The following is a 20,341-nucleotide window of genomic DNA, read 5'->3' as shown; positions in this document are numbered from 1 at the left end:
GCATCCAAGCACCAGCTGCAGTTATCAGCCTGGACTTGCTTCAGGTGGAATCAGACTTTTGGTCTTCGAGGACGCTGTGTGACCCATGCAGAATAATGAGCAGAATGTGGTGTTGGTCAAAGCCCTCACTCCCCACTTTAGCAGGATGACCCTGGTCAAGCCAGAGGTCTGGGAGGTATTGTTGCCTCCAACATGTAGCACCTCCATCTTTCCTCAAAATGGTGTGTGAGGAGACCCCCTACATAGCTTCCGACTTGCCTGAATCTGGCCTTGATTCCCATCTGTTCTCTGTGAGACCTGGAACACAGCTTTAATCTATTTGCACCTTACTTGAGGTCCCTTATAAAAGATTCTTTCCTATCTAACCGCAGCCCACACTTGCATTGTTTCTTTTGACTTGCTTGAGGTTGCCTTGAGAGCCAGACACTGGGTGTTTCTCAGTACGTGGACATGCTGTAGTTTTCTCACCACCAGACCTTTCCCAGAATGTCTCTTAACCTCTCAGAACCCCACCACTCGTGCGGCAGTGAGCTCTTCTCATACTTCCTGACAAATTTCAAGTGCCACTCCGGGGAGGAAACCTTGTTCATGCTACCATTACAGTTACCACCCCCTCAGCCAGGAGCCCTGGATAAAAAGGACCACACATACCCCCCCACCCCCGCATGCATTCATTTGTTTATATACTGGCGGCTGAATGCAGGACCTTTGCATTGAGTTATATCCCCAGCCACTTCTCATTTTATTTTGAGACAGAATCTCACTAGGTTTCTAAGTTGCCCAGGCTGAGTTCAAACTTGTGATCTTCCAATCTCAGCCTCCCAGAGAGCTGGGATTACAGGTGTGTGCCGCTGTGCCCAGTTGTTTTCTTCATTCTAGCACCCTGCCCATTGTATACCATTTATTAAGCTTAAAAATTCTTTGCTTAAAGAATACATAAATGTGGCCATACACTGGAATACAGAGTGAAATCATCTCCTTTTAACCTCCATCATCTTTATAGAAATTTCTTGTCATCATTGTGTAATCATTTGGCTATCGTAATCCCACACATTGAATGAGAGAGACTCATTTTATGTTGGACTTGTAAGTCAAATTTCTATCAGTTTGATTTCACATCATTTTTCCATGGTCTTAACATTGCAAGGCCATTCCCTAAGGATTGTCAGATAATGTGATTTAATATTTACTGTGGCATGGCAGTGCTATTTAGATGTCATATCTCAATGTCAGTTTACAGCACTAAGTTCCTTTCAGGAAAGGGTGAATTAATAAATGTTAAAGCAGGCCGCCTTATGTGTAGCCATTTATTTTATAGCCACTCTAAAAGTGCTTTGAAAACCTACTTTAAATGATTGTACCATAAGTGTTGAAATGATAGAGCTAGAATCTCAAATTTTTGCCTATTTCATTGCATAAGGGCATAGAGCTATCACTGTCCCAGCTAGAGGAAATTTTTCCTCTGTGGCAAAAACATTACGTTCAATTTAGGAGACATTTGTCAAATCTCTATAGGTGCTAAGTGCTGTGCTTTGGTTAGGCACGACTCCTCCACCTGCCTTTCATGTGCCCTTTAGCCTCAGCTGCCTGCTGCAGCCCCGGAGCAGGCAGCTGGGCTCAGCATGCCTGCGTCTGCACACACATCGGTGCTGTAGCACTGCCGCACTCGCCTGCACCCTCGCTTGCTCTTCCCCTTCCTGAGTTATCAGTTGAGGACAGGGGCGATATGAAGGAAGAGAAGGGGGAGGAGAAAACATAGGGACTGAGATTCAAATGTCTAGAGACAAACCACCTACTGCAGTTTCATCTCAAATGCAACCTGGGAAGGATTTTTAAAATGTACATTGATGTGCTTTCTCTAGTATTTCTTGTTCAAAGTAGACCAAGCAAAGAAGCACTCCAAGCAAAATAGGGCTGGTGAGGTGGAAGAAACCTGGATTTGAGCCAGTATTCAGCTCTTCCATTTGCTGTTGAGCCTTAATGTCCCTTTTTGTAAAAATAAGGATATGGGGGTGTGTCTAGAAAGATTATTGTAAAGATAAAGTGATATCGGTATGATGACCCGTGAGGCTCTTTCCTTATTTGTGAATAGTTCTGTTGCCTACCTTGAGCTGGTGGTACAGGGATTAAATGCAAAATGTGAAAGAGAGTCCAGGGAGGTCTTCTGCTCCAGAAAGCACCTTGCCTAATGGGCAAGTGAAGCTGCCCCACCTCAGCTTCCTGTAAATAGCGAGGCCTGCCTCGTCTTCCCACTCGTGAGGCTCTGGGTTTGTTAAGGCAATCCTCAGACCTCAGATTCCAGATGAAGAAGTCATATAGAAATGAACCTACAGGTGATTCTTCAAGGTTTCTCCAAAAACAGGTAGGAAGGACTATGGTAGCTACAACTTTCCTGAAGGCTCATCCCAGCATCATCCAGTCTTCCCTTCCTTCCCTCTGAAACACTTCTGAGTGCTTATCTCTGCACTAGAGAGATATTTTCTTGATTTGTGTGGACACAGGTGGTTTCATGATACTGAAGAACAACAAACTCCACTCTAGTAAGTATAAATTAGGACCTGCTCTTTCACAGATAATCATCCTACTCACTTAACTTAGAACTCAACCATCTCTTGCCATATTTCTTCTTAGTCCTTCGGTTAGTCCTTACATGATGTTAGACTAGTTATTCCAATAGGCAATACCGTGGTGTTGCCATGGCTTTCCGTTATCTACCTCAGCTCTTCCCAAAAGATACTCAGAACAGTGACTTGGAGATGAGGGAAAGCAGAATGCTTCACTAAACAGAGTTCCATCTTTGTTTTGTTCTGTTGTCCTTATTTGTTTCTTACCTAATAATGAAATAGAAGGAATATAACTCCTACCCTGCTAGACGTCAGGTGTGCTGAGTTCATGTTCCTGGAGATCAAAGAATGAATTCTAAGGAACAGCAAAGGTTGAGAGTAGAAAAGGTTATCGTAATAAGAGAGCGGAAACTTGACTGTTGCGTTTAGAGGTGCGGCTTTTTGAATATATTTAGGGTTAGAGGTCTCCAGGGTAGAGGCCCTGCAGTTGAAACCTGGTGGCTTTATAAAAAGAGGAAGAGAGACCAGAACATATACACATGCTCCTTATCTCTTGCTGTGCGGTGCCCGGTGCTGCCTCAGAACTCCCCAGCAAGACTGTCACCAAAGGTGGGTCCTTGAAACCCCAGAACCATGAGCTAAATAAACTGCTTTCCTTTACCCAGCTTCAGGTTCTTGGTTATAGTAAGAAAAGCTAAACTAACACACCTTCTAACCTGAGCTCAGTCAGATGTAAACCTTGTATAAAACCATCCTCATATGCCCTGGCAAGGTTGTTCTGTCTGCCAAACTCCAGCTATACTTCCAATACAGAGCATATCACCTTGTGATTATTCTTATGCATTTATTAATATGTAAAAGTTTCAGTAGTTCTTAGAACTAGATGTAGTCAAGTTTTAGTGTATTATAAAAATGCTTTCCATCGTCACAATATGTAGGCATTTACAGGGACCTTAATAACTGATATCTTTAAGGCTCATAATGTTGGCTTTACCATTGCCAGCTTTTTCTACATTTCTGCAGAAACACATACAGATAAGCAGATTCCATAGCTGGCTTCCTCCTTATGATTATTGACCAGTATGTGTAACTCCTGAAGTGTTAAAGAATCCAAAGCCATTTTTTTCATGACTAGAATACATGTTTAATTTTTGCTTTGCAATAGCCTCTAAACACCTTAACATTAATACAGTTAATTACTTAACTGCACTAAAAGTACAGTAACCATTCAAATAAGTGTATTAAAATACAAATAGGCTTTGGAATTGTACCTGATCGTGAATTGTTTCATTACTTGCTAGTTGTGTAGTTCTGAGCTAGTTTCTAACTCCTCAATTTTGTCATCTACAAAGTAAGACAATAAACAGCAGAGCCGTTAAGAAGTTTGGGGAAATGTTTGTAGAGTACTGTGGATAAGTGTCATTGTGTGGGCCCTGGTAAGTTCATGGATACGATACTGTCATTTTAAAGTTCGCACAATGCCTGGCTCTGGCTACACACAGGAAAATATTACTGTTTGTTCCCGTTTGTCCTTTGAGAAACTCCAAACCAATCTGGAGAGCAGCAACATGATCATCTAAGCCAAACGCTGATATGATCGTTATGAGTTATGGTTATGATGAGCTCATGAGCATTTCCTCAATAAGCTGTCAGTGGAGGCAGAAGATAATGATTATCGCCTTCAACACATATTAGGCCAAGCAACATACTCCTTCTCAGAATCAGCTCATCCTCTGACATAGGCAACACTGATGCAGATAAGATGATATACAAAATCATTGCCTGCAGAATCAAACAAAAACAAATGATTCGCAACCTATTTCAAGCAGAACACTCTGTGCAACGCAAAGACAATTTCTAGTTCTGTTCTTCAAGAGTCTTCAGTCTGACAAGAGGCAGCTAATGTGGTGGCAAAGGTTTCATATGTGTTTTAAGAAATAAGTTTCATTATTACTCAAGTCTGAGGAAGCCCAGGGATCAGGACGTGATTGGCATCCACGGGAGAACTTGCTGCTCACAGTTCCCAGGGAGGGCACACACTGTACCTTGCAGAACCATGTATGCAGCACCAGGTCCTTCAGGGGAAATATAGGTAGAAGTCATTCTTTTTTCCTTTTCCCAGTACTAGAAATGGAACCCAGGACCTTCACACTGAGCTACACCCCCAGCCTTTTGTACTTATTTTGAGACCAGATTTTGCTGCATTACTAAGTAGCCCAGGCTGGACTCAAACTTTTGATCCTCCTGCCTCAGCCTCCAAGAAAGTGGGATTACACATGTGTGCCACTGGGAAATTGTGTTTTTGTCAGAGGCCCTGTATATGGCTAAGCTCAACAGTGAAAAAATAAGTAGTAAAAAAATTAATAGTCCAATTTGATTAAAACACACATAAGAACTTTAAAAATGATAATTGTAGTTTGCAGAAAGTTGGAAGTTGTTGAAAGGGTGTTCAGGGAAAATATAACAAGAGAAATTCAACTCTGCTTTTACAGAGAGAGTCTCATCTGTGCAGGGTTTTGAAGGGTGTGTAGGAGTTTACACTAGTAGGAAAAGCCAGACCCTGGAACTGGACCTCTTGATTTAGAGCTTGGCATTACTTCCTTGAGTGATGTTGGGCAAAGGACTGTATTCATTTTCTCATCTGTAGAACTGAGACAATATTTCTAGTCACCTCAGAGCTTTTTCTATGAAGTTAATATCCATATATATATATTAGTCCTGCTGTTTAGGAAGGTTCCATTTCCAGCAGGAAGGTGGCTGCATCAGGGGCCAGAGTCAGTGGAAGCCGAGAAGAGCATTCATTTAACTCAAGTCAGAAGGAGACCAGCAGATGCTGTCAGCCCAATGAAGCGTCTCCATCACTGACCTCTTTTGTTTCCTTGCTGATTTATCATGATTGTTGTGTAGAATTGGATTGTTGTTAGTGTTGATTTTGTCTCACTTCTTAGTTTTTGTTGTTGCTGATTTCCCTTTAAATTAGAAATGATTGCTACAGTGACTACCACAGAACTTTGGAAGATAGTGTTGATTTATAAAACCAAAGACACAGAGAGACATTCTATTCTATTCAGAATAATGACTCATTTATTTTAGTGACTCTAGCAGTTTTGTCCTTTTGGAAAACATATTTAAATAAAAAAGAGTGAGAAAATAGATGAAGTAACCATACTCATTGATAGCTTAGGAATATGCATTATTTTAATGAGGAGCTATTAGAGATAAGGTAATTCTTTGCATTTAACAGATGTAGTGTGCTTTTATTTTACTGCATATGTTATGGTTAGAAAATAGGCTAAAGATAAAATTTTGGGCATTTTCCATGTTCTAGTTGTAACTGGCTTAGATGTCTCTAGAGCTGTGAATGTTTCTGAGATGAAATCAAGTATCCATTGTTTTGTAGAATAGAGGCATTCTTGACAATCACCTCTAAACAAAGTTCTAAAACCTCTTCCTTTAGATATGTTCATTCTGAGAAACAAAAAGTCATATTTAAAAATCTAGTCAATGTTATAGCATATGTTTTTAAAATAGATAATTTTCTTATAAAGTATTAATACTACCCAAAATGGTACTTTAAATGTGTATGAAATAACTAATTTTGCTTTTTTGAAGATCTGAAGGAAAAGAAATGAGCTGAAATGTAAACTAAGTATGTGTGAAAGAAAATATTACAGATAGAAAGAGAACCATGAATTCCCTGTATTAAGAATCCAAAATTAATTGACCTGATTCTTTCAAAACTTGACCCCTCCAAAAAAAATGGCATGTAAACAAACACATGTACATTATGATGTGCTAAGTGCTCAATACAAAGAATGAAATTATTCTGGGGAAGTATAGCAAGAGAAGTTTAACTTTGCTTTCACAGAGAAAGTCTTGTCTGTGCAGGGTTTTGAAGAGTGTGTAGGAGTTAAGAATAGTAGACCCTAGAACTGGACCTCTTGATTTAGGTCCTGGCATTACTTCTTGTAGTGATGTTGGGCAAATAACTGTACTCATTGTCTCATCTGTAGAGCTTGGACAGTACTGCTAGCTATATGGGAGGCCTCGTTACTAAATTAATGTCTGTATATGTAAAGAGCTTAGAACACTGCATGGTAAAGTAAGTGCTTAATGCATGTGCTGCTGTTGCCCCATCATTAAAATGAGTGGAATATTGTTGCAAGCAGAGGGAACAGTATGCTACATCTTTTATTCTATAAAATATTGAAAATGTTGCCTAGTTAATGGCTTTTACAAATGAGCAATTTAACACAAGATGTAGAAAAGAAATGGAAATAGAGTAGAGCCATTCAGAATAGAGACCTAGAGACCCTGATTGATGAGGAGGGGGAAAGGTTACCACGCATCAGGGATCTGCCTTATGACGTACTCTTGTGATGGGTTGTTAGCAAGTGATTACCTAAGGCATAGTAAGTCCCTTTTCCATACTAGGAAATGAATAAGTTGTGAAATAGTGGCAACTGATGAATGAAATTCATATACTGCAAGTCACAACTGAAGTGTTCCGAAAAGCCTAGTATTAGAGTACCACCCTTGCCAGCCTTCTGTTGGATGGATGGAGAGACAGACAGATAGATGATTGATTGATTGATTGATTGATCAGTAGATTGATAAGATGTTAATAGATCTCTGTAAAGTTCCTGAATAGGACATTTACATAAAATAACCATGAAAATTGTAGAAGATATCAATTGCTAAAAATAAGTTAATTGACCAGTAAAGGTTACTTATTAAGGTATAGAAGTCAAGATGCAGAAAGTAGAAAGTATAATGAAGAATTATATAGCATTAGAACAGAAGCAAGAAACTACCAACTGCCTTATTTCCCATGGTTTTGAATAATTATTCAGGTAGCCAAAACTTGAAATACACTGATGTTACAATTAACGGCAGAGAAAAGAAGCAAGCTGTTATAAAATCCTGGCTTGGATGGGCAGATCGTGACTATTTCGGTAACCACTTTCCTAGGTTACAAATTCCATGCAAATGATTTGTCTTACAGACTGAATTTCTCTTTAGTCAGACATGCTTGTGTTTGTTTCTTTTGTGTGTGAAACAGGAAATCAAGGAGAAACTGGATTCTAGTCACAAGCGAGATATGGAAGGCATGGGAGTTCCCGAAATCAAGTACGGAGATTCTGTCTGCTTTGTCCAGCACGTAGCCAGTGGTCTCTGGGTCACCTACAAAGCACAAGATGCCAAAACATCTCGCCTGGGACCTCTGAAAAGAAAGGTGAAGGGTCAGCGAGCCTGCCAGCAGTTGTTTCATACTGGGTTGCGAGCAACTAGGCAATGGAAGTGATTTTGAGCATGAGGGACGTGATTGAGTTTTATTTCTCACTGTTCAGAACAGTGACTCTGACATGTATGTGATCCTCCAGTCGAGTCCATCAGTCTAATTTGGTAACCTTGACCCCCCCCCCACACACACACACATGCAATAACAAGAAAACAAAACCGTTCCATGCATGGCAGCTCTGTGAGGAGGGAGTGGGATTTGTTTAATTCACTCGAAAACCTGATCTAAGTGACTGTTAGTAGTTTCACTGTTCTGGGGTTACCCGCATCGGTGCTTCCTTCATGTAGATGGATAATGGAGTTATTGCGCTCTTTGAATAAGATGGGAACCGAATAGAATCTCTGCAGAGAAAATGCAGATTGCATATTAATAAAGCCATGGGGATCAATATGCAGAAAAAAAAAAGATGCCGTGAAATGATGCTGTGTCCAGACTTGAGTTATCTGTCACTGCCTGTCACAGCGGGAAACCAGCCTGGATATATGCAGCATCATTTTACCAGAAAGTCAATTGCCGTAATAGCATTTCTTCTGATAGGAGCCAGAGAACAAATGCCAAGAGTGTGGTGCTTTTTTTCTTGGAATACCCTTTCAGATTTAAATAGTCAAGTCCCAAAATAAGGCCATATTTGTGTTTGGATATATTAGCCTAGTGTGGTAATGACAGATTTCCCAAGAATGCTGGGTATTGTGAGAAAGGGTGTTGGAAACAAATCATAATGTAATATCTTAACTTTGTACAAAGTAAAACATACAGTCAGGCATCATGGTGCACACCTGTGATCCTAGCATTCTGAGAGGCTGAGGCAGGAAGATCACCAGTTTGAGCACAGACTGGGCAACTTAGTGACAAAAAGGGCTGGAGATGCAACTCAGCGTAAAGGCCCTGGGTAGGGAGAAAGGGAAGCGGGAGAGAGAAAGAAGAAGGGAAGAGGTAGGGAAGACCAGGAAAATATCCAGAAAAGGGGGAATAAAATTATGAAGAGGATATTTGAAAATAGAGAAAATAAGAGGCCACACAGATAGCTTGTATGAGCTCAGCCTTTCTTCTGAAAACAACTTCAAAGGCTGGCTAAAATGCAAACCAAGAAAACCATTTGCAGCTTCCAGTAAGAAAGACACCCAGAATATTACTGATGATCACATGCAGAATGTTACTACACTAAAGTGAACACACCTTTGCCTTTGTTTTTCCCTCCCAAACATTTACTGATTTCCAGAATAGACAGCAGGACCTTGTGTTAGCTCTACTATGCTGGAGGGTTGGTTTAAGTCTAGGGTCAGCCAATATTTCTAGGACTTGACAAGCCAAGATTCCAGAGTAGAGGGAACTACAGAAACATTGGCCTGAAACTCTCCGTGCAGTTTTCTCTAGGATCCATTAGACCGTGGATGGGGAATGTGAAGTCAAGACAGCCAACCAAAGGCTGCAGTAATGATAGTGAAAGCCCAGCAGGGGTGTTGACAGTTTAACAGTACTAGGACACAGGTGTTGAGGATCAGGGACCCCCAAGTCCTAGGACAGACCTGGAAAATACAGTAGGTTTTCAGCTGAGTTCTAGAGGGGACACAACCGAGAAGTGAAGATTATACCTTTGGAATCAGGGCAAGTTGAAAAATAGATGCTAAAACCATCCGCTTACCTGGCTATCAGAATACTCCAGATAGTATAATATTACTACCTGCAGCCTCTGTAATTTTTCAAATCTGCTAAGGCAATAACATTTTAAGAGAGTGGAGTTTGAGGATCTTAACTGTGACTTTCGGTGGGAGAAGGATTCTTCAAGCACTGCTCAGGTGGATAGATCCCAGGCTGCATTGCTGATTTATTGTGCCTATCCTTAGATATATCCTTATATCCACATCACTGTTAGAACATGCATATGACTTGGGGAGAAACTCTGTATCCAATCATCTAATACTCGGCCCTTGGCAGGGACACCCTGCTCCATTTCATAAGAATCAGGCTAAGCTCTCCCTCTTAAAATGTGAAGGATGTCCATGTTTGTGTTGAGTGTTCTATGAAATGAACAAAACCAGAACCTAGAAAAACTAAGGGAGAACAAACACAGGGACAAAGCTGACGGATGGTAACTCATATGAAACAAATCTCCCCGCTTTCCCATTCCCACATTGGCCTTCCTTCCTCCCTTGGGTTGTGGGACTCCTGCAAGAGAAAAAAAAGCCCTTAGAACTGGGCATAAAAACAGCATTCTGACAATTGTATTTCCTCCAGTTTTCACTGCTTTCTTCTTTGGCTGTTATCTGAGCAAGAAAAACCTAAGAATTTGGGTCTTTAGGGAATGTAAACACACAGGTAATATATTACTAAGTCTAAATGCAGCACTGTTAGCCAGTTGTTGGAAGCTCTGGCATATTCCCTAATGGTTGATTAGTTTAACGGGAAAGGCATCCTTTGCTAATGGTTGAGCAGCTATATGGAGGCGGAGTGGAAAGCCTTTCTCAATGAACACGAATGTCTGTGAGGCTGTGTTCTACTTTCTGTGTAAATTAATTGTATCAGGACACACACTCAAAAGAATAAAAAAGAAGCTGGGTGTAGTGGTACCCAGCACACAAGAGGCTGGGACAAGCTATGCCAAATGTTTTACATGTTAATCGTCTAAGCCTCAAAACAACCTTCTAAATCTATTGTGCATGGTAAAATTGAAGCAAAGAGAGTTTAAGTGTCTCATTGAAAGTCATGTAGCTGACAAGTGGCATGGTGGGATTAATACTGAAGCTGGTTGATACCTGAGCCCATGCTTAGAAATCCCCTCTTCAGCCTCCGTGAGAAGCAAGCTCATCTTGAGCTGCTTTTCCCAGCCTTACAGTTAGCTAACCCAATGTTGCTGTCCTTCAGTAGAGAAATCTAAGCCTCGTCCTGGGAGAGAGTTTTCTTTAAACTATCTTTGTTCCCTCCCAATTTACCTCTAGAGCAAAAGGCTCATAACAAAGTGACTTTTCCAATCTCCCACAGTAAGATTCTGTGTTCCTTTTAGAGGAAAATGTACTATAAAGTATATTTTCAGCATTTCAAATTGGCCACCTAGGCCCAAGGAATTTATTGTAACTCATGCCATGTTGGCACACAAAATTTTATTTTCATCAAAGCACCATGTCTCAGGAATGATGCACGTATCAGAAATAGGCCATATGGGTGAAATAACTTTGCTCATGTCCCGTTTTTAAAATGGACCATAAGGAGCTTGGTTGGGAGAGGGAATAAGAAGGAAACACTACAGAAAATGCTGACTGCTTAGCTATGGAGTAATGTATAACCTGGACCTGCTTCTCTTGTCCTTGGGTAGGTCATTCTGCATCAGGAAGGCCACATGGATGATGGGTTAACACTGCAGAGATGCCAGCGCGAGGAGTCCCAGGCTGCTCGGATCATCAGGAACACGACAGCATTATTCAGCCGGTTTGTCAGGTACATGAGCTCCTTCTTTTTCTCTTCCTGGTATAATTTATTCTGTGGCCTTCCAACCCCACCCACCTACCTCCTTTTGATACTATGAATGCTTTGAGGAAATAACCAATACCAACAAAGAGTCTTCCCATAGATAGTTTGGGACTGAAATTTAATAGCCAAGCCCCATTTGTTATTGGGATCACCATGATGAAGAGCTAACTTTATTTTGCATGAAAATAAGATGAAAAGAGTTGGAATATTTTCCCCTTTTGTGTTAGTGCCTACAGAGAGAGAGGAAGCCCATGTATTTAGAAAGGGTTTGTACATCACTCAGAATTGTTTGGAGAGAAGCAGATTGGCAGTGAAAGCCTTGGGTTGCCCAACAATGGCTGGGCTGAAATGGGAAAAGTAACTGAACTGTCTGCTTGGGTCCCTGCCAGAACAGGACTTCGGATTGTTTTCACCAATTACTGTGAAGAGCTGACTCTGTTGGATACAGTGCAGTATTCCCAGCCATTCTCCTGTCATAGGAAATATCTCTAAAGCAAGCGGGTGTAAAATACATGTGTGGATTTGCATGAAATGGGAATTTTTAAAATATCTTCACTTTTCTTGCAGTTGAAACACTTCAAGGATGTATGTTAGGGCAGAGGCTAAGCTGCTCTTGCAGCTCAGAATAAATTTTCACTTCTCTTCTAGGTAAGAATGTAGAATAGCCAGGTGGTTTTTGGAAAGCAACCTAGGGCTCAGGTTGCATCTACCTTGCTGCTTTAACATCTTTTACAGGTGCTTAAAGTATGGTGCTGGGCCAGCACAGCAGCAATACCTGCAAACTTGTTAAAAATGAAAATTCTCAGGTTTCTCCTCATAGCTACTGAATCAGACACACTGGGAATAAGACCTAGCAAATCATATTTTTAGAGGCCCTCCAGCTGATGCTGATGCATGCTGAAGTTTACGAAATCACTGTCCTGATTCTAAATATCTGGGCAAGAGGAATGCAAATCCAAGCCCAGCCTGGGCAAGATAGCAAGCCCCACTCTCAAAAAATTTTTTAAAAGGGTCTGGGCTTGTAGCTCAGTTCAGAGACCCTGGGGTCCATCCCCAGTACCATAAAAAACAAATTAAGAAAAAGAAACCATTGCCGGTTGTAAAGATCTTAACCTTGGCAACACGTCCGGTTTATCTGGGCAGCTTTTAACACCCTGATGTGTAGGCTGCATCTCAGTCCAGAGCATCACTGTCTCTGGAGATGAGATACAAATGCCAGTAACTGATTAAAGCTCTGAAGCTCAGTCTGTGAGTCTTACATTTATTCCAAGTTGAGAACCACTGCCCTGGTGTATTTTCTTCGTGGACATGGTCAAAATGAGCTTACAAATGACAGTGTCTACTATCTGTCCTGCAAAAAGGAGAAACAAGGGTGAATGGCAAGCAGTTTACTTTTTAAATGGTATAATTCAAAAGTAGATCACTTTTTATCTTGCATACTGTTGGCTAAAGTGTCATCACATAAACATGCCTACCTTGAGGGAAGCTGAGAAATATTTCTCTAGCCAGCCAGCTGTGTACCCAGTGTAGCTCAAAGATTCTGTTACTGTAAATTGCAGAAAGGAGACTAGCAAGAGAGGTATTTCTGCCAAGGGATGGAACTGACACCTGCAAGTCAACAATCCTTTGTTTACTTTTGACTTTGCCACTGCTATCCCGTGATCTCTGAGCAAAATATGTCCTTTTCCATGTCTCATTACTTCCAGAACCTGCTCCTTTTCTTCAAAGAAAGACCACAGAAATAAATGACTTTGTATCAGCAGAAAAGCATAGCTGCGTGTAACACACGAGTTATTCATATAGCCTCAACTAGTACCAAAATCATCACCCCTGAGAGAAATGGCTTTATTCATTATGCCCAGTTCCTTAAACCTCGGCCCTTAATATTTCATAAAGGTCTGTGGACCTTACTGTGCACATATGCAAAAAGTATCAAAGATCTAAATGTAATAACTGAAGCTATACAATATGTAGAAGAAGACAGGCATAAATGTTCATGACCTTGGATTAGGCTGTTGTTTCTTACATATCATATCAGAAGCAAAAAACAACAAAAGAAAAATAAATAAATTGGACTTTATCAAAAACAAAAAATTTCTTGCTACAAAGGACACTATCAAATGAAAACCACCTTTATAATGGAAGAAAGTACTTGCAAATCATACCTCTTTTAAGAAATTTATACCCAAGATAAAGAAATCTTATATTCAGCAATAAAAAGGCAAATGAGCCGATTTAAAAATGAATAAAGAATCTGAATAGACCTATCTCCAGAGAGGATATAAGAATGACAAATAAGCACACTGAATGATGCTCAATATCATTAGTCAGAAAAATACCAACCAACCCCATAATGAGATATTATTTTATGCCCATTTGGATTACTATAATCAGAATGATCGCTTATAAAAAGCATAGGAGAGAGTGTAGAATAACTGGAAGTTTCATACATCAATAATGGGAGTGTAAAATGTTGGCAGCCATATTGGAACATAGCAAGTTCCTCAAATGGTTAAACACAGAGTCAGCATATGACCTCTCAATTTTATTTCTAGGTATATTTTCATAGGAGAAATGACAACATGTTCACACCAAAATTTGTACACACATATTTATAGCAGCACCTTTTATAATAGTGAAAATGTAGAAACAACCCACGTTTATCAGCTCATTGATGAATGAATAAAATGTACTATATCCATAAAATAAATAATATTGGACCATTATATTGGTTAGCTTTTCATCACTGTGGCCAAATTCCTAACATATGCAGCTTAGAAGAGGTTTATTTTTTGTTGTGGTTTCAGTCCATGGTCAACTGGCTCCAAGGCTGGAAAATCATGGCAGAACCTGCTACATTGCTGGTGACTGGGAAGAAGAGCAGGGGAATACAGCTTCAGAGAAAGACACCAGGGACCAGACATAGTACCCAACATCACACCTCTATAACCTACCCAGACACACCCAGAAGTGTGCTTTACTAATCCCCTACATGGCTCCCAAGACAATCAGGTTGACAGTTAAACTAACATCACATTCTGCCCTTTATGAACTTGACACTCACATATACCTCCTTACACCACGTTTAATCTCTAAATAAAGACTGTCAAGTTCACAATTATACCTAACATGATATAGCTATCCTGTGTACAAACAAAAATACAATAATTCCTTCACTAAAGTCTTCTCTAACATTCATTGAAATCCCTTACTTGTGAACCATTTTAAAATTGAAGAAGCAAGTTATTTAATCCTAAAATATAACACTACAGGGTAAACATTACCATTGCAAAATGAAGGAATAGAAAGATAGAATAGAATGGGACCAAAATCAAGACCAAAACCCAAGATCGCAAACAGTAAGTTCTGTAGCTCCATATCTGATATCTGAGGCACATGATGCTGACAAATGAGCTCCAGCAGGCTTGGGTGGCCCCACCTTATGGCCTTGCCTGTTGTAGCCCCTGTGGCTTCTCTTGGGGCTCTGCTTGCTACCTATAGCTTTCTTCTGCAGATATTCCTCGTTACTAGTATCTCCAGCTTCCTAGGATCACTGTATTTTGAGCTTCATTCCACAGCTTCTGTCAGGGGCATATTGCCTGGCCTTGTAGGTCTTTCTTTGAAATGTGGGTGGAATCTTCCATGACCCCACACTTCATATACTCTTTATACCTATAAAATTAGTATCATGTGGATGACACCAAGGTCTGTTACTAGTGCAAGCAGTAGGTAGGCACCCTTAGACCATCATTGCAACAGACTCTGGGTGACTGAGCATGGTAAAATAAATCCCAGGAAGCCAGTTCACTAGGAAGCCTTTCTTAAGCAGGGTCCCCAGTGGCTGTCTTCTCAAGTGAAAGGTTTACCTTTTTCTTCCTTTGAGCGTGTAATAAGTGAAGTTTTGATGATTCCTGTGATGCCTTCAAAGCATCTTTCTTCTTGTATCTGCACTAAGTACTTGATTACTTTTTAATGGTGCTAGTCTGCTCAGCAACCCCACTTCCTTTGGGCCTCAACTTTTACAACTATATCCCTTCCAGCAAACATTTAAGGATTCAGGCACTTCTGCTCTGCTTTTCATTCCAATTCTCACTATATATCTGGCTTAAAGCAGCCAGCAGTACCCATGCCATAGCCTGAGTATTGGGCTGCCTTGAAATTTTGTCCACCAGATAAGTTAGTCCATAGCCCTTAAATTTCTTATTTACAGATTTAGAGGGTTCCGTCCATGTCTGCTGGCTCTAATGAGTTTTACATGTCATAAAACTTATCCTTTTAAATGTATAGTTCATTGTAATATGTTTGCAGTACCATACGACCATCATCACAACTAAGTTTTAGAGTACTTCCATCTTCTCCAAAATATAATTTTTAGCCATTTCACAGTAATGCCAGGCCTAGGAAACCACTAATCTACTTTTTGCTTTCTGTTTGAGCTTAAAACATTAAGTTAAATTGAATCTTCCCTTTTCACTTAACATTATATTTATAAGCTTTACCTATGTTGTTCAATCCCTTTTTTATCACTAACAGTATTCATATATGTATATGAAGCCTGTATATATGTGAGATGTGTATGGAGAGACAGATTTATATAAAAGTAGATACAGAGCACATTTTGCTAATAAGTTGAGCAGATGCTTGTTTTCATTTGTAGTTATGAGCTAATGCTTCCATCAATAAAACTGTTATTTTATTATATAATAATAAAACTATTATTTTAAAAGTTTTCAGAGCTGTGCTTTCCTTTCTCTTGAGCAAATGCCTAAGAGTAGAATTGCTGATTGATTATAAATTGTTTTACTTTCAAACATACTTTGGGGATGTTAAAATATACATAATATAATGTTTATAATTTTAGCCATTTTTATGTGTACAGTCCAGTGGCATTAAATATATTTAAATTAGCTGGGCATGGTGGCACAGACCTATAATTCCAGCACTCAAGAGGCTGAGGCAGGAGGATCGCTGTGAGTTCGAGGCTAGGTTGGTCTACCAAGTGACTTCAAGGCACCCTGAACTGCATAGTGAAATCCGGTCTCAAATGACTAAATAAATAAATAAATAAATTCAAATTATTGTGTAATGATCATCATTATCTACCTCCAGAATTGTTTTAATCATACCAAATTTAAAACTGTACCCTTTTTTTTTTTTGGTTTTTTTGTTTGTTTGTTTTTTATTTCCCGGTACCGGGGATCGAACTCATGACCTGTGCTTGCCGGGCAGGTGCTGTGCCGCTGAGCTAAATCCCCATCCCCAAAACTGTACCCTTTAAACAAAAATTCTATTCTTCTCTCCCTATAGCTCTTGGTAACTTCTGTTTTCTCTTTCTGAATTTCACTATGCTAGGGTATCCCATCTAAATAAAATCATGCAATATTTAGCCAAGTTTGTCAGTCTTATTTAATTAGAGAAAAAAGTCTTCAACATTTTATCCATTTTGTATCACTGTATTGGTTAAGTTCTCCTGTCACTAGGACAAAATTCCTGATACCAACAACTTAAGGGAGGAGAGGTTATTTTGGCTCATGGTTTAGGTGAATTCAGTCCATGGCAGCCTGGCTCATGGTGAGAGGGTGCGGTGGAAGAGCACTGCTCACTTTGTGGCAGCCAGGAAGCAGAGAGAAGGGAGAAACCAGGGACAAGACATACCTTTCCAGGTCATGCCTCTAGTGATATCTATAATCAGGCCCCACCTCCTAACAGCACTGAATTTGGCTACTGAATTTATTAATGGATGAATCCACTGATTTGTATAGCGCTCGCATGATCTAGTCAACTTCCAAACACATGAAATTTGGGGGAGACGTTTGAGGTCTAAACCATAGCATTCTGCCTCTGCCTGCCAAAAGGCTTGTGTCTATCTCACTATACCAACTGCACTTAGTTCATCCCTAAGAGTTACTAAATTCTTAACAGTTCCAGCATTGCTGAAAATCCCAACTACAAAGTATGCTGTAGATTTAAGACACTCTTAACTGTAAGCCTAAGTGAAAATCAAAAAGTTCAGTATTTCTTATATATAACAGAGCAAACATTCCCATTCAAAAAGGTAGGCGTGGGGCATAGAAAAGAATCTGACCAAAGCAAGAACAGAAACCAATAGGGCAAACAATAAATGCAGTAGCTCCATGTCCAGCACCTGGGATATGTGGCAAGATGCCAGCTCCAAACACCTGAAGCAGCCTTGCCCGTATGGCATTGCCTGTAGCAGCCCATATGGCCTCTCTAGCTCTGCTTACTTTCTGCAGTTTTCCTCAGGAAATTGCACATTCCTGGCATCTCCAACTTTCTGGGGTTTCTATGGTACCTCTGGCTTCACACTTCCAGCTTGGTACAATGTCCTTTCAGGAGCTTTTTGACTAGCTGTCTAGGTCTTCTTTTGAAATACGAGTGGAAGCCTCCGTTGCCCCCTATCTCCTATGTTATGAATGCCTGTAAAACCAGTACCATATGGATGATACCAAGATTTACCATCAGCTTGAGCAATAGCCAGGCCCTCTTGGTGTTCCAGTGGCCTCTGAGTGCTCAGATGGCTGAGTGTGGTGAATGAACCCCAGGAACCAATTCCCTAGGCAATTCTGTTATAGCTCGTATCTAGATGTCCTCCCTCCCAAAGTCTCATGCTCTCATAGGTGGAGCTTCTCAGAGATGGCTGGATTTAAAGTGTGTGAATATGAATTAAGGGTGGGTCACATCTGTACTGATCCTCTATTTGGGTGTGGCTGAGTGGATTTACTGAAGAGGGAAGCACCACCCTGGGTATGCATGGCACCAATCAATAGGCTTGTAGCCTGGATGGAATCTAAAGAAAGAGAGATAAGGCAGTCTTGCTGCTTTCTTCCTGCCCTGCCATGAACTGGTTTTCCTCTGTAATGCCTCTCTGCCATCCTGCCCTGCCTTGGAGCTAGCCAGTTATAAACTGAAACCTCTACAAATTGTGAGCCAAAATAAACCTTTCTTCTTTTAACTCATGAGGGTTGGGTATTTTGTTTCAGCAACAAGAAAAGTAACTAAGACACCACGCTTCTTCAGCAGAAGGCCCAGGGGCTCTCTTCTTGAATGAAAGATTTATACATTCACATTTTTGAGCCTGTGATGCCTGGGGTTTTGCTGATTCCTGAGATCCCTTCAAGTCATCTTTTCTATTTTCCTGATGCAAAGTACTTGGCTTCTTTTTAATGTAGCTACATTCTCCATTGCCCCAACTTTACAGGCAATCCTTTCTGGAAGAACTGGAAACTTTTTGTATCTTTTGGCTCAGTTGCTTACTCCTTATTCCCACTATAGACCTGTCTAAAAAAAAGCCAGTAGTGTCCATGTCATAGCCTGAACGTTGGGGTGCCTTGAAATTTCCTCCACCAGATAAGTTTTTCCCCACAACCTGACCAGCATTTGTTATTCTTTGATTTCTTGATAATCATCGTTCTCTCTCAAGTAAGAGAGAACTTAATGAATGAGAGAACTTTCTCTAATGGCCAGAAATATTGAATAATATTTCATGTATTTATTGGCCATTTGTACTTCTAAGAAGTATCTATTGATTTCATTTGGCCATTTTCAGATTGAGACTTGTATTTATTTCTCTTGCTTAATTGCTCTTGCTGATATTGCAAGTATTATATTGAACAGGAGTTTTAGCAGTGGACATCCTTGTCTTATTACTGATTTTAGAGGGAAAGCTTCCAGCCTTTCCCCATTTAATACAATGTCAGTGAGTTTGTCACAAATGGCTTTTATCAGGTTGAAATAAAGTTCTCCTATACCTACTTTCTTGAGAGATTTTTTTTGTATCATGGGTGGATATTGGGTTTTGTCAAAGGCTTTTTTGCAGCAATTGAGATGTTATGTGATATTTGTGCTTACTTGTGATGTTCACATTTCCTGATTTGAATATGTTGAACTATCCCAGCATCCTTGGGTTGAATCCTGTTTGGTCATGATGTATGATCTTTTTGATGATTTGGTGCATTTTGTTTGTCAGTGTCTTGTTGGGGATTTTTGCATCTGTGTCCATTAAAGAAACTGGCCTGTATTTCTCTTTTTTTTATTAGATTCTTGTCTGGTTTTGGAATCAGGGTTAGCTTCTAAAACTGACATTTTAATTTCATCAAAGAAGTTAAGGAGTATTGATATTAGATCATCTCTGAAGTTCTTGTAGAATTTAGCAGTGAATCTTCTGGGATTTGGGCTTTTTTTAGTTGATAGAATATTTTTATTACTCTTTCCTTTTTTTTTTTGGTCTATTGTTTGGGTTACTCAGGGTTTTTAAGTCTTCTTTGTTCAATTGTGGAAATTCATATGTATCTAAGAATCTATCTATTTTTGAATTCTCCAATATTTTGGAGTAAAATTTTTAAGTAGTTGCTAATAATCTTATGATTTCAGTATTGTCTGTTGTGGTTTCACATTTTTCATTTCTAACTGCATTGACTTGGGTCTTTGGAACTTGGGTTTCTTGAATATAGCATAGCACTGGATTTTCTTTTTTGATCTATTCTGCTAAGCTGTGTCTTTTGGTTAGGTAATTAACACCATTAACGTTGAGAATTATTACAGAAAAGTATTGACTTATTCTTATCATTGCATTATTTTCCTGTTACTGATTCCCCATTTTGTCCTCCTATTTAACTGGCCATCTTTCATGATGTATTCATGCTATTAGATATTTTGGCATTTTTAGCTGCTTTATCACTTTCTAGGATATCCTTGAAAATATGTTGGGGGCTATTCATGAATTTCTTGAGGTGCACTTTGTCATGGAAATACCTTATTTCTCCATTAACTTTAAAAGACAGGTTTGCAATATATAAAAGTTTGGGTTGAAAGTTGTTTTTTTTTGGGGTTTGAAACACTTCACTCTAAGCTCTCTTGGCCTTTAATATTTGTGTGGAGAAGTCTGCCATAATGCTAATAGGCTTACCTTTATAAGTAATTTGTTGCTTTTCTCTAACAGATTTTAAAAGTCGGTTCCTATGTTGCACTTTTGGAATTTTAACTATGATAT

The 20,341-nt window shown here is 39.7% G+C and overlaps 1 protein-coding gene across 1 annotated transcript in view; it reads left to right on the top strand.

Moving 5' to 3' along the window:
• Ryr3 (ryanodine receptor 3) overlaps positions 1-20,341 on the top strand; it is a 547,606-nt gene that overhangs the window by 247,933 nt on the left and 279,332 nt on the right. The window contains exons 11-12 of the mRNA XM_005381167.2: positions 7,627-7,800; positions 11,177-11,298. Of these exons, the coding sequence (XP_005381224.1) occupies positions 7,627-7,800; positions 11,177-11,298 (296 nt within the window). The remainder of the gene's footprint in view (positions 1-7,626; positions 7,801-11,176; positions 11,299-20,341) is intronic.

The sequence above is a fragment of the Chinchilla lanigera genome, unplaced genomic scaffold (assembly GCF_000276665.1).
Source record: "Chinchilla lanigera isolate Chin_1 unplaced genomic scaffold, ChiLan1.0 scaffold00015, whole genome shotgun sequence".
Lineage (NCBI taxonomy): Eukaryota > Metazoa > Chordata > Mammalia > Rodentia > Chinchillidae > Chinchilla > Chinchilla lanigera.
Note: the sequence above shows the minus strand (reverse complement) of the source record. Positions and strands in the feature narration are given on the sequence as shown.